The sequence below is a fragment of the Tachysurus vachellii genome, chromosome 11 (assembly GCF_030014155.1).
Source record: "Tachysurus vachellii isolate PV-2020 chromosome 11, HZAU_Pvac_v1, whole genome shotgun sequence".
Lineage (NCBI taxonomy): Eukaryota > Metazoa > Chordata > Actinopteri > Siluriformes > Bagridae > Tachysurus > Tachysurus vachellii.
This window is the reverse complement of record NC_083470.1, coordinates 22,268,608-22,282,636: the sequence shown is the minus strand read 5'-3', so window position 1 is coordinate 22,282,636 and position 14,029 is coordinate 22,268,608. Positions and strand designations below refer to the sequence as shown.

At 36.7% G+C, this 14,029-nt stretch overlaps 1 protein-coding gene across 3 annotated transcripts; it reads right to left on the bottom strand.

The window, feature by feature from the left end:
* Nucleotides 1-3,756: 3,756 nt before the first annotated feature.
* Nucleotides 3,757-13,785, bottom strand: LOC132853829 (beta-1,3-galactosyl-O-glycosyl-glycoprotein beta-1,6-N-acetylglucosaminyltransferase-like). 3 transcript variants are annotated; one of them, XR_009649199.1, is made up of 3 exons: nt 13,645-13,785; nt 5,990-6,070; nt 3,757-5,443 (listed from the first exon to the last, which is right to left on the bottom strand). XR_009649199.1 is itself a non-coding variant. In XM_060881826.1 (2 exons), exon 2 carries the CDS (start codon nt 11,103-11,105, stop codon nt 9,828-9,830), a length of 1,278 nt encoding a protein of 425 aa, XP_060737809.1. In that variant the 5' UTR covers nt 11,106-11,112; nt 13,645-13,785; the 3' UTR covers nt 9,106-9,827. The 3 variants fall into 3 exon arrangements, 2 of the variants coding, with proteins under 2 accessions (XP_060737809.1, XP_060737810.1); XM_060881826.1 differs by lacking the exons at nt 3,757-5,443; nt 5,990-6,070 and adding an exon at nt 9,106-11,112; XM_060881827.1 differs by lacking the exons at nt 3,757-5,443; nt 5,990-6,070; nt 13,645-13,785 and adding exons at nt 9,106-11,112; nt 11,627-11,656.
* Between the last annotated feature and the right edge of the window lie 244 nt (nt 13,786-14,029).

Genomic DNA, 14,029 nt, shown 5'->3' with positions numbered 1-14,029 from the left:
AGGGGCACCAGTAGCCCTTATCTACTACAACTCATTCTCTACAGTTGCATCTTATGTACCGCATCCCTGTATTTTCACTTACTCCATATCTAACACCATCATATTATTGAAGGCCCTGCAGAGTTACTCTGAACATGTCCAGCAAGTGCAGCATGAACATGTCTGTTATCTCTTGACACCTACCATGACATGTCATAATTAATAGGCATCATTGTCCAATATCATTATTTTAAAATATTAGGAAAACATTTTGGCCACTTTATTAGAAATATCAGTACACTTGATCCTATGGGCAATTATACAAAATTTAGCAATCATAAGCAGCAGCACAGTGCACAAAATTAGGCGAAATGCAGGTCAAGTGCTTCCCATGTGATCTCACTGATTTTCTTAGTTCCAGACTAAGAAATATTCCAGAAATTGCTAATCTAGTTAACAAATTAAAGTGAAACCATCAAGCCACAAGCTATATTACAACCACAAATAAACAACCATCCAGGTAGTTCTGAAGGCCTTGTGGATAAAAGATGTCAGAGAAGAATGTTCAGATTGGATAAATCTGACAGTCAAATAATCACTTGTTATAATCGTGGCATGCAGAATAGCATCTCAAAACACACTACACATAAGACCTTGAGGTGGATGGGTTACAAAATCTGAAGACCACATCAGGTTCTATTCCTGTCTGCGACAGTGGATAGTCTTTTATATAATTGTTTATAGTAAGCCATATTATGTCTTTGACCTATTTGACTTTGTAGGTTCATAGCGCAAACTTAACAATAAAGAAGCACATGACAGACACCAGAAATGTTTTGAGTAATCGGCTACATTTGGGGGAAAAGGAAAATTGTATAAATGAAGTTTTAGACAAAGGAACAATAAATTTAGATACTGAAGCAATATATTGACTTTACTTGCACTCTTTTTTCCCTTTCCTTTTTTTACATATTGTCAGAATATGTTATGAGTCGGTGTGTGTCAGAAAGGTTTTACTCTCAAAAATATATATATTTTCTCTCACTATATATATAGTGTTAAATGTTTGAATATTTGAGGTGTCGGTGTGGTGAATATGGGAATATGGTGCCATGCTTTGTATCCAAAGTGTTACAAAGCCAACGGCGGATAAAATGGCAAATCACTATTCGCCAAGTTGCTACTACAACACTAACCGCATCTTACAGAGATGGCATAAATTAATATATCATCAAATCTTACCCGTATCTTAATGTTTTCACTGCTAGCAGCTTCACCCAACAGTAGCTAAATGAAGGTTCAGAATGGATGATTAATAGGTTATGTTTGCTTTAATGCTCAACAATGTTTTCCAAGTTTTCTTTCTGCTAGAATATCAAGCACATGCTGATGAAAACAATAAATAAATAAATACATAAATAACGCACTTGGGCTTAGAGTTCGAAATCTTCGAACCCCCTGCGCTATGAAACTGTCTCTCACTGGCTATGAGGCGTCAAGTATCGGAGCCGTCGAGACGATCTCCTCAATGGCCTCTCGGATGGCTCCGGCTCACAGCTCACCCTACGCCAAAACTCTTAATGCGCTCGCCGACTCACTGCCTCGGATTTTCATAAAAGTCGTTTTCGTTGCCCTTGCTGCCCAGTGTGCGATACCGAGGCTATGTGTAAAATAAATGATGTATATAGCTGTAGGGGGAAATCCGACCTCCCCCGGCACTACCTTGGTGTCCAAGGAACATTGAACATTAGATCCTCGTTTAGTGAATAAATAAGCATTCAGCTGAATGGCGGTGTTAGCCACGGACTTTGGTGCATATTTTACCAGAAAAGGAGTTAAGCCATTAGGGAGTTAATATCAAATAAATCTCCACTGGTCGGGCAGGCAGAGAGGGACCGGCGGCTCTGCAGCGCCCTGTTGGGTTACTAATGACCTGCGCAGGCTTCAAATGAAGCTGTTATATGCATGTCATTTGCAGTATGTATATATTTATATATTATCTTCTAATTGTGTTTGAGAAGAGAACAAAGCCACGGCCACGGCATTTACGATAACGGCCTTAAACGCTTTGTAGAGGACAAAATAAACTTGTTTCAATTAGTATGTGATGGCCTGAGTGAGTGAGTGAGCGAGTGAGTGAGTGAGTGAGCGAGTGTGTGTGCACGTGTGTGTGTGTGTGTGTGTGTGTGTGTGCGAGTTTACAGATGAAAAGGATCGAAGCACAAGAGTACAAAGATGTGATGCCTCATGGTCTTTGTGTTAGGGTTTAACACATCACTCTTTAGAAGCATATAACTGTTAATAAATTGCTCATTGAGTTGTTTTTCAGTATTGCTGCATTACTACCAGACTTGCAATTATGTAGTAGTCTATTTTATTTTTTTTTTTAATGAGGCAGGAAAGAAATGATCTGCATCCAATTTGTTATATTTTTTCCCCTCAGTATTATAAATTGTTTATATTTGTTCCACTATTAACTTAAACTCCCGGCTTATTATTCAGTTATTCATCTAACAGCATATTAAGTACTATGAATAATTCAGTAACTACAGTGAAACTAATAGACCTTTCTTACATATATACTTACGGGAATGAGGAATGCAAATCCGGACACTCATACACATTTAAGATTTTCTCAAATGTGCCGATGATTGTAGTATTCTAGACTGTCACGTTAGATATCCTCTCAAAAATGAATTTTTTTACTGTACACCATATGGCTTTGAGGATATTTTGCTCGTTTTGCCAAAGGGATTATCGGCGGATGGTGTTGAAGGCTAATAAACTTAGGGTTACTTGGTGGTTATTAAGAGTGAATGAGTAAGCAAATAGCATATAAAACCACAATGTGGCAGTTATATTCTATAGTCTGAAAAATTTTTTTACAATTTCCACCAGATAGACTTGATAGACTTTTTATAAACATCGATCAACAAGGACAAATGTAGGGCAAATATTCCTAAAATTAAGGCACCACTATGTTAGCTAGCCATTTTTAATATAAAGTCTATCGCACATTTTAGCATATTTCCACCGCTAAAAGTATTACATTGTATGTGCCCCTCAAGCTTAACTAGGTACTAAGACTTAACAAAAGTAAACACCATTTAGTCATCTTTAACACTGCAAGTTTAAGAGGACTTTCCCCTTAAATGTTCTCGAGGCTAATTAAAACTTCAGGGGAAAAAAAAAATCCACCGAGTTCTCAGCAGAGCTTCAGAGCCATCTGGAGCTCTCCCATTCTTTCTCCTTCCTTCACTTTCTTCATCTTTCTCGCTGCTGGCGCAATTAAATACACACAAGAGACACTGCTTAGTAAACAGCGTTACACATTCTGTTTGAATTAGCCTCCCATTCTCCACCAACAACTGAAACATCCATACAGAAGATTGTTCAGATTAATCATGGTCTGACATGCCACTCACTTCTGACAGCTACTAGCGTGTCATTGTAAACTGGGGCGCTAACTCTGCTTCAGTGTTAGCATGAGCCACACTGTTTGTATTCACTCTGTACACAGTGATATTTTCTGTCAGGAGAAAAAATGGTTCTTTTTAGATAAATAAAATAGCATTTTACCCTAAACTACAGATGTTTTAAACGGTTGGAAATCTAACGTTATTTTGCAATCCTAATAGTAAATTTCATTTCTGTCAGTGATCGAATGATCTGTTCAGGTTAACAGTGTCATAAACTGAATTTACCTTTATGTTTACACTAAACAAATTCATGTGACACACAACTGCCAACATGCACCAAAAAAACATATTATAAGCATTTAAGTGCAACTTGGCATCTTTATTTATGATGTGAAAGATAAATCTACTAAAATAACCCAAAAGGAAATGATAGATATCATAGTTTGGGAGAGATTGTGCGGTTTGTAGCTAACCATGGTCCAGTAATTAGCATGTGCAGACGCTACGTTGGTTAGCAGTCCTCGTGCTGAGGAGTTGATGAACTGTGCCAGAGATAAAAGCCTGGAGCCACACACAAATAAATCTGTCATTTCACACGTTATCATATTCATGAGTGTGTGTGTGTGTGTGTGTGTGTGTGAGACTGCAGATGTTACAATAGTTGTGCTTCTCTAAAATGTGTTTGGGAAGCGATCGACAGCTTTTTTAGACCAAGTTTTTTTTTCTTCTCTCAGGGAGCGAGAGTACATGCTGCTAGTGTTTTTGCCATTTGGGCGAAAACGAGCGGAGAGCTAACGATGTTTGTCGTGTGACTCCGAGCCGCCTGTTTGTTTATGCTAGGCCAGCTCTGCCCAGCGCCGCCTGTAAATAATTACCCACCCTAATTATGGCCTGGAGTTAGTGAGTGTGCTAAATGCTTTTCTGATGAGCACTGCCCTGAGTTAGCAGGTGCTGGGCCGGCCCTCCTAGGGACTCAGATTGAAGAGGGGGGCCCTCATCCCTGTCTAGTTTTACCTCCTTCCCTCATGTCCCACAGGCTGAACGCGTTGTGTGTGTTTGCACCCCCAAAGACGAATACCCCCCAAAGAATAATGTGTTTTACACAGGGGGGTGACTCTCCACATGGGGAGTAGGAGGGTGTTACTCTGTGTGCAGCTGGCCCCTAATGTGAGATCCATTACACTGCCCTAAAAATGGCCTCGTTTTTAGAGAACTTGGTCATTAGGATGTGTCTTGCTGACAAAAATCAAAATCAAGTGTTCAAACTCCGAATAAAAGCCTGTAAGCTCCTCAGATCATTTTGGTAAAGTTTTTATGGTGATAATGGCTGCTGCCTACTGGGTCCATCTTTAATCCCACTTCTGACAATGTTATGCTTTATAGTCTCAACCAGGTACTTGGAACGGCTGAGCGCTTCACACTATGTCAAATAAAGAAGCTAAATGCAAATGAGGTTAATGTCAGGTGCTGAATAAAACATCATATAGGAGCCGGTTTTATCAAAGGTCTGCATCTTTGTCGAAAAAATTGCACACAGGGCCAGCTTGCGTTGGCCTCGACTCTGCGTGTTATTTGGTAGCATGTCGTACCATCAAACTTTTACCCCCCATGATCGTTCCCAGTCTGTCTCCAAAAACTTGCGCAGACTTGCATTATGTCAGCTCGCGCTTTGCCACCCCATTTGCTGTAGCCGTACCGCTGTGAGCGCAGACAGACTTATCAATCAAACGCGGCTTGATGGATTCTTCAGAACGACGGAGCAATCGCCTCAGAAGAGCCGAGGAGTCTCGGAGCGTTTTGTTTTTTTCTTTTTTTCTTTGACATAAGGGTATGCAAAGAGTGTAAATGGATGAACGGTTGATTGATTCTCACCAGCGAAGCTGTCGACAGCAGGAAATGTGTTTTTGCATTGACTGTGTTTGCCTGGGAATTTGCGCGGGACATGAGTTATCGCGCACGGGTTTGGACCTTAAGGCGATTCCACATTAATGTGTATAATGATGACAGGTCGGAGGAGCCGAGATCCGCTGTTTAACAGCCGTTACCTGTGGAGAGACAGAGAGAAAAAGGAGAAAAAGACTAAAAGGCTGGGAATATATTAAAATAGATGGGTAAAGCAGCTAAACTAAGGAGACAGGAGCGGGATAAAGATATACATAACCTGGCTACTTTACAGATGAAATAGCATTGCTTTAGTGTAGCCCATATTGTAGCTTTTTGCTAATACAGTTTAACTTTTAATATATCAAATTAAGAATCTGGAGTTGTAAGCCATATAAGTGTCCATTAACCCTAAAAAATAAGTGCAATCAAGATTAAAAAAAGAAAACATTTCCTGCCCTCCCCGAAAAATAAACCAGATTAGTCTGAACAACTACCAGCTAATAAAACATAGGCCAAGCTGGTCAAGCTGAAAAAAAAATGCTGGTATAGGATGGAAAATATCTGAATTACCGCTACTTGTCTACATTTTCTACATTGTAGAAAAGTTAATTCTGGCTCAAACAACACATCATTAAGGGAATTAGAAAACCTCCAACACTTTTTTTAACCAAATTTTGACTAATTAGCCAAGCAATAAAGAAACTCACCTGACTAGCAAAGATCAGCATCACCTGCTAATCATGTGCTTTAGTAGAATATCTGAGCTTCAGGATCAAGCCAGATCAAGTCTGTTTACAAGAAAGCATAACTATGCGTAAGAAAAGCAGAAAGCAAAGACATTTATTGGATTGACACTTGTACATAGTACATACAGTAGAATAAATGGCATAACCACCAGAAATGTCAGTGTTAAAGTGGCAATGCTGCATAAATGTCTTGACTAAATGTGCTCTATGTAGCAGTCAGGCCTACATTTGTGTGTGTGGTTATGTGTAAGTGTGTGCATTTAAAATTTTCTGCAGCCAATAAAAACATAGGGTGTCAATAGAATGATAGATAGATAGATAGATAGATAGATAGATAGATAGATAGATAGATAGATAGATAGATAGATCTTCATTTTATGTTGTAGGGAAAGCTTTACATTAAAGCTGTATATGGTTTAAAGTCAATATGGAGACTAATGACATGTTTGAAAAGACAACAAAAACAACAGCAACAACAATAATAATCATAAGTGAAGTGAAAATGAATATTCTCAAGTTTTTTGTTTCAACAGACAACAAAACAGCGACCAGTTGAACTGTTTCTTGCAGTTTATACACCATACTTTCTGCTCTAAGGAACCTTATGAGTTAAAAGGTTATGTAGAGATCATAATGCTCTCTCTCTCTCTCTCTCTCTCTCTCTCTCTCTCTCTCTCTCTCTTTCTCTCTCTTTTTTATAACAGTAATTGTAATGCGCAATATGACTGCATACTATTTTCCCTGTCAAGTTCACTCTTCTCATCCCCACCATGTGCTTTATTCCCATCCTGTCTCATGTGGTTTCTGGGGCCACAAAACACTGCTAGATCATAAATAACATCGATTTAAAAAAGTAGTCAGGAAAAAATAGTTGAACACACTTTTAGAAGCATGTGTACTGTATATTTACAAATGACAGTGTAAATGTAGTGAAATATATTTATAATTTTAATATATATATATATATATATATATATATATATATATATATATATATATATATATATATATATATTTATTTTATTTTTTTTTTTTTATCAGGTTCCAGTGACATCCAGACATCCAGTAATATTATTTACAATATTATTTACCATTAATTAATGGATTCTTCTAGCTTCAAGATCTCATCTGATCTTGTAAATAACTCTAATTTATGTTTAAAACCTAACCTATGATTAAGCAAAGAAATAATTATTTCCCATTGTACCAAGGCACTTACTCTAATAGCAGAGTTTACTCTGAACATTTCCATGCATTCATCCAGTGGGTGGCAGTACAAGTCCTTTCTTTTCAAGTTATCTGACTCAAAAGTCTTGGCCTCATCTGTACTGATGATATTTTATCTATACATGGGTTTATTTCTTTGTATTTGTCATTTTTCTTCTACCCATTCAAAAGAATAATATGTTTTAGAAGCTCTAATAGTTTTTTAAGGGTAAAATAGGACTGTGTGTGTGTGTGTGTGTGTGTGTGTGTGTGTGTGTGTGTGTGTGTGTATTTGTTTCAAGTGTAACTTTAAAAATATGACTGCACGCTTGTAAAATTAATACATCAATTACAGATATACTTACAGGATGACAGTCAAGTGTATCCACACACTTACACAATCACACATTTAAATAAGTTATAAACTTAAAATAACACATTTTAACAATCATTGCGAGAGCACAAACAACATTTTAATTAAACCGCCTTAAAATTACTTAACACTGAGTTGCTTAAAATAAGATATACTAAACTCCAGAAGATTTAAAATCCTAAATGCTATGCTATACACACAGACCAAATTAGCAATTAAACTGCAACTGATTTCATTTTTTCCCTAATTTCCCCAAAACTCATAAAACTCACATTCCCCCCTGCCCCCTCACATAAAACTTAAAAGCAAACATTTCTGCATGTACCATTCTCCTTCAAACATAAATTAATCACTGTAGATACTTTTTCTCTACTTTTCTAAACACACACGGGGGTCCCATTACATAGCAGTCAATCTTCAAGAGACAAAAAAAAAAACACAACAGCAAAGGAAGAGAATCCCATTCTCTGGAGACAAACAAAACCATTAATTAAAACAAGCTCTCAAGCATCAATCTCTCTGCCTGTCACAAAATTATCATAATCTGAGAATGTTGGGAGTCTGCAGAGTAAACAGTTAATTTAGGGAGCATTAATCAAAAAGTGGGTCTCTCTCTACCCCTCTCTGTGCTTTGACACTTGCACTTCTTCATCCAACTGCATTCTTTACACCCAGTGCTGGCAACTTTTCCATCCGGGATCAATTTCAAAGTCCAGCCGCATGCAAAATGTTCTAATATTACAGAGAAATGCACAAAGGGATAAGGCGCAGAGGTAAGTTTGAATCTTTTTTGCATTATTCATTAACTTTCCACTCACTTTCCTGTCAATAGGGAATATTAATTTAGCATAAAATAGCTAGTCAGACTGTGTTATTGGCTTTATATGCATGTGTGAGTGACGGTGAAACATATGTGATGTAACAGAGTTGAATGAAGCAACCTGGGAAACATCAAAAGCTATTTTTTATATTTATATTTTTTATTATTTGAAATATCTTATAATACAATATCTAGCAAACCATAGTGTGTGAGCAGTTATAACTTTCTGAGCTAGTTCCTTTGAACAAAAAAATAAAGAAAAATAAACTTTAACTGTAAATTTAGAGTATGGATATAATTACAATTATATAATTTTAATACAAGTATATAATTATAATTACAGACAGTAAAATGTAACTTCACCCAACTTGCTTCACAAAAAAAGGTCTTCAGTACTGCAAAGAAAATAAATTGATATTAATACATTGACTGTTCTTCTTTTCACCTCTTAATAGTAGCTTTTTCAAACTGTTAATACGTTGTTCATTAATTTTTTTTATTTAAAAACTAATCTCTAATAAATAACTCTAATATTATGAAGGTATTATCAGTTATTACAATACAAAAAAACAACACTTTTGCTTAAAAAGGAAAAGGAAAAAAAGCTAGAAAAAAAGCAAGAAAAAAAAGAAAAGAAAAAAAGCAAGAAAAAAAACTCTTCTTACACACAGACTAGGAAAATGGAAATGTTCCACTGTGTTACATTTATCTTGCTGTTGAGCAGAGAAATCACTGAGCGGGACAGATGGTAAGAGTCTATCATCCCACATGAGTATACATGAGTGTGTATTGTAGATCAATATCCGGTGGTGCAAGTGTGAAGGAAAGATCATTGGTCTTTCTTAAACTCATGTTTACATTGAGTGTAAGAAAAACATACCCACTATCCGCTATGTAAATTAAACTCCCTATTAATCCACCTTTATTATTAAAGACTATAATGACAGCGAGCTAGGTCGTGCATACATAATGGATTTTGCCACACACCTGAATCTTCACACATTTAAGAATTTATTATTCAGTTCAATTTCAATTCGTATATGATCAGATTTTTAACAGTAGACTGTCACAAAAGCAGTTTTTCAGGAATCCAGATGTTGATGTAGCGCTATAATAAGCAAGCCAGATGTGACAGAGACAATAAAAAACTAGAGATAACATGAAGAAATTCTGACACAGTTACCTCAGGCTTGCTCATTGGGGATAAATACAAACACATTTAGATATACGTATAATATTAATCTTGAATCTTTGTATAAATCTTTCTATAATGTTAACCATTTTGTACTTTTTGCAATATTTCTTATCTTCTATAAAGCTGCTTTGAGACAATGTCCACTGTTAAAAGCGCTATACAAATAAATTTGAATTGAATTGAATTGGAAGCGATGTACAGTTGTTCAATTAATGATACTTTTTAGTGCTTTGTGTCTGAGGTACTTCTCTAAGCATCGAATGGCAATTGGGTCAAAATCTGTGTCAAACTTATTAGCAAACAAGTGGCGCTGTTTTAGTATCCACTGCAGGTCCCCAACCCCATATACACAAACAGCCCGAATGTGAATACCCTGACAGGCAGGGTACAATGCATCTACTTCCCCCTCATGTGCAGCCCATTTGATTATCCGGGAGATGCTGTAAATGTCTGTGATGTCATATTTAGGGTGTGCATGAAGGAACCCTGGGACACCAGGGATGCGTTGCAGTGTAGCCCAAATAATTTCATCAGGGCTATAGGTATCATTTAACCATGACATCAACACCTGTGCTTTAGGGTCCTCAAGGACATAGCGCACAAAATCACGACTCACTACTATGTATGCACCACCTGTGAATATCTTTATACCAAATGGTGGCAGATTTTTGTCTTGGCTGGTTGTCTGGATTATGCCATTTATCAATTGGTGTCTTTTTTTCCATCTGTACATCTTATGAGGGGGTGTGATCTCAGTCTCCAAGCTGTTAGCACCACCTAGAGCTTTAAGGGCATGCACTATCTCCAGGTTGGTTTTGATGGGGAAGTCCTGGCCACACAGGTTGATAAAGTACTTCCAACGGCTGCTGACCTGGTAAAGATCCTTCATGCAATTGATATCAGCTTGAACACGACTCCAGCTAGCGTAGACCACGTCTTCAATCTGGCTTGCCAAGAAAACATTCTCTATGCAAGATACAATGGCATTGATTGCCTTTGTAGTGGACTGAGAGGCTTTTTTGTCCACATGGATGCAGTAGAGATTCTGAGGACTGTATATGGACCTGAGAAGCCTCTCAAAATTCTGCACCTTGTGGTGAACGACAATGGAATATGCCACTGGGAACGCCTCTTCCTCCACACTCATTGGGAACGGTATATACTTACGAGTCCTAAGGAATGTTTCACAGTCTTCTGTCTGCTTGACATATTGTTCATCTGTAATCTGTGTTATCTTCTTAAAGTTTTTTGTGATGGTCAGAATCTTAGCATGCTTAATCTCATCAGGGTCGCCCTGTAAAATTTTATTGCAGTCGCACTCATCCTCGGGAGTTTCATCATTTCTGAACATCAGTGATCTGTAATGAACTTTTGACTTTTTATGGACGATCAGAGAGATGAAGAGAACGAGTGCACACAGCCAAGCTCCGGATAGCAGCAACTTCTTGCATCCTCTCTGTTTGGCTCTGTTTATTAAAGCCATCAGCAACCTGTAGTAGTTAGAGAGCTTTTTGTTAGGACTGGTCATACTGTATTCCTGACACCAACACAGTCATGACTGTGGCTTTGCTATATCTATGTAACATTTAGATGATTAATGTGTCACACAATGTGAAACTTCTATATCACAATTAAGGACAGTGACTTTCTCTTACTGTAACACCATTTTAATCCAGTAGGTGTCTAACTAAGCCTTTACTTGACTGTTTGTTAACTTCATGCAGTTCTTACTGCAGTGTCCCTGTTTCTTATTAGTTTCTTGATATTTAACCCAGTCTTTCCTGCCCATTGTATTATATTTGAAACTTTTCCCATTCTTGACTCATTCATATGTTTATGATACAAGCTCAGCAGTCCCCATTATTCAACTGATTAGATAGGATAGGGGTTGCTTGTTCTGCTGTGGAAACTGCTATAGGTCAAGAAGCTACTTAGAGCCAGAGACACTTCATTGCACTGGAGTATTGCTAAACTAAAATAACCTCCAGTCTATTACACTAATACCTGCAATCGCATTCAAAACGGTGAGTTCCTGAGTGTAGCCTACTGTGCTTATCTATGGATATACTGTAACTCTCGCCATGACCATGAGTTCGATATATCATACAAAATGTTTGGTTGTTCTGCTATCAGTCATGAATGTAGCAGTTATAGATCTAAATGGTTTTGTTAATCTTCTACTGGTTATTTGTTGAAGAGATTCTTAAACTGGTTATCAGTTCCCTTCCTCACAGAAGGTCCACATTTTGCTTTTCCGCACCCCTTACCACTGTGTGTATATAAGAGTGTATGAAAGAAGCAATCAAAAACATATTATAGAACACCGAAGAACACTGAATACCTGATACAAATGCACTGAAAAGGAGCAAAAATGTCGATCTGGTTGTACCTGAAGTCTTCTTGTGGAAAAAGTGACCTTGTAAATTAACTGCTAAACCATAAACATGTAAGAGCTTTCTGTTTCCATCTCTCTGTCAAAATAGTTTTGCTGGTAATATTGCTGGTAATACCTACCGAGACACAGGTGCTGTTACTGTACCTTTCTAAACAAATATGACATTATATATGGAGTGACAGCGAGGTGATAACATCTCTTGTTTAAAAATTCACAAGCATTACTTGTTACAGTTACAAGATCATTTGATTAATGTACTTCAGGTTCCTCTTTTATATTAAAAAAAAACTACAAGCAAAGCCAGAGAATATTTTTTAATCTTCTTGTCTCCAGTCCATTACTATTACTTTGACTTCTGGCTTCACATTCACACAGTATGTTCCAGAGAACTGCTTATTATTGTCTCGAAGGACCTGCTTTCATGGCTACTTTCCCAAAATGAACATTCTTTTATTGGCTTGTGGAATATTTTGGTTAAGTAACTTGGATTCAAATTCTTGGAAGAATCAAACTCTCCAAAATATGTTAGGTGACCAATTTTTTTTTAGTTTTTCTCTGGAGCTACAGGCCAACAAGTCAAGAAAGCTAAAGTTAAAACTAACTTTTTCATCTAATTAGCATTTAGCATTATGTAAACTATATGGAAATTCTCACATGAAATTGCACCAATTTTGTATGGTGAGCTTCGCACCAGTTTACTTCCTGTTTTGTCTCAGCATTTTAAATACTTTGAGAAGAACTGTGAAGAATACGCCCCGTGCTTTAATCCACAAAGTTACTGAGGTTTTTGTTAATTGTGTACAAAGCCTGTCTGTTGTGTCAGAGTTTTTAGCTTTTCCACATTTAGATCACACTCTGTGTTTAAAACTGTCATAGCCTAGCCTTTGATACGCTTATTTTTGGCAGAGATAAACCACAACATGTTTTCAGACCAGCCTTTGCATTTACCCATTGGATTTGTTTATTTGGATTGAATAATTAGAAGCATTTTGCATTGTGTTTCCATAGCCAATGTCAACAAGCAAAGACTAAATATAATGGCTGCAGAGTGTCGGTTATTTTAGTAAAACATGCCATTCGAACAGTGATATAATCTACAGCTAATATTCCTTCAAATTTTGAGTGATGAAGATTAACAATATTCCATAAAATAAAAATCAAATTTTTCTCTAAATTTGATATCCACTGTTGGTAATAAAAGTCGCAAATCATCATGAAAATCGTCAAAATAATTCATTAACAGAATAATTAACTGTCAAACAAGCAAAGGCTTTTATGTTGTGGAGAGCAAACTGATGCAAACCACAAAAGGCAAAAGTGTCACAGTCAGTTTTTTTTTTTTCAGTCCTTCTGTATGAGAAGCTCGGCTTTGTTAAATCAACAAATAAAATTTATTTTTAACATTTTAATTTGTTTATCTATTTCATTATTTACCATAATGGCCTGTTGTAGTTTTCTAATATGTTGTCTTCTTCTTCATATTACATACAGAATGGAACATGGTCATCTTTAAATGAATTTAATTAGTTAAGAAATAAATTATTACAAATAATTGAAAAAAAAAAGAAAAAAGAAACCATACTTGGAAAAGTATATTGGTAATTAAATAACGTGTGTCAAATCTTACCAAGTATAGGGGGTTGTTTGTTCAGTAGTTGTAACCGTAATCCACCAGAATTAATGTTTTTATTCCATTTCCACAGCAAACCAATTTAAATCAATTTAGGCATAATTCTTGGAATAGAGCAAAATGCCCATACATTCTCTATCGCTCTCTCTCTCTCGCTCTCTCTCTCTCTCTCTCGCTCTCTCTCTTGCTGTCTGGACCCACCCTTTTAAACATGTTAGAGCCATGATGTGGGCAAGAATGTTTAGGAAATAAAACCCAACAAAACTAACCATGATAACCAGAAAGCAAACTTTCATGTTTGGATATTTAAGTTATATCTCTCACATGTACAACATGGATTTTATATGGTTTAGGTCTGATGTTATAAACACGTGGAAATATT

Excerpts from the sequence above, each read along its gene's own strand:
- LOC132853829 (XM_060881826.1), bottom strand. The coding sequence starts at position 11,105 with ATGGCTTTAATAAACAGAGCCAAACAGAGAGGATGCAAGAAGTTGCTG.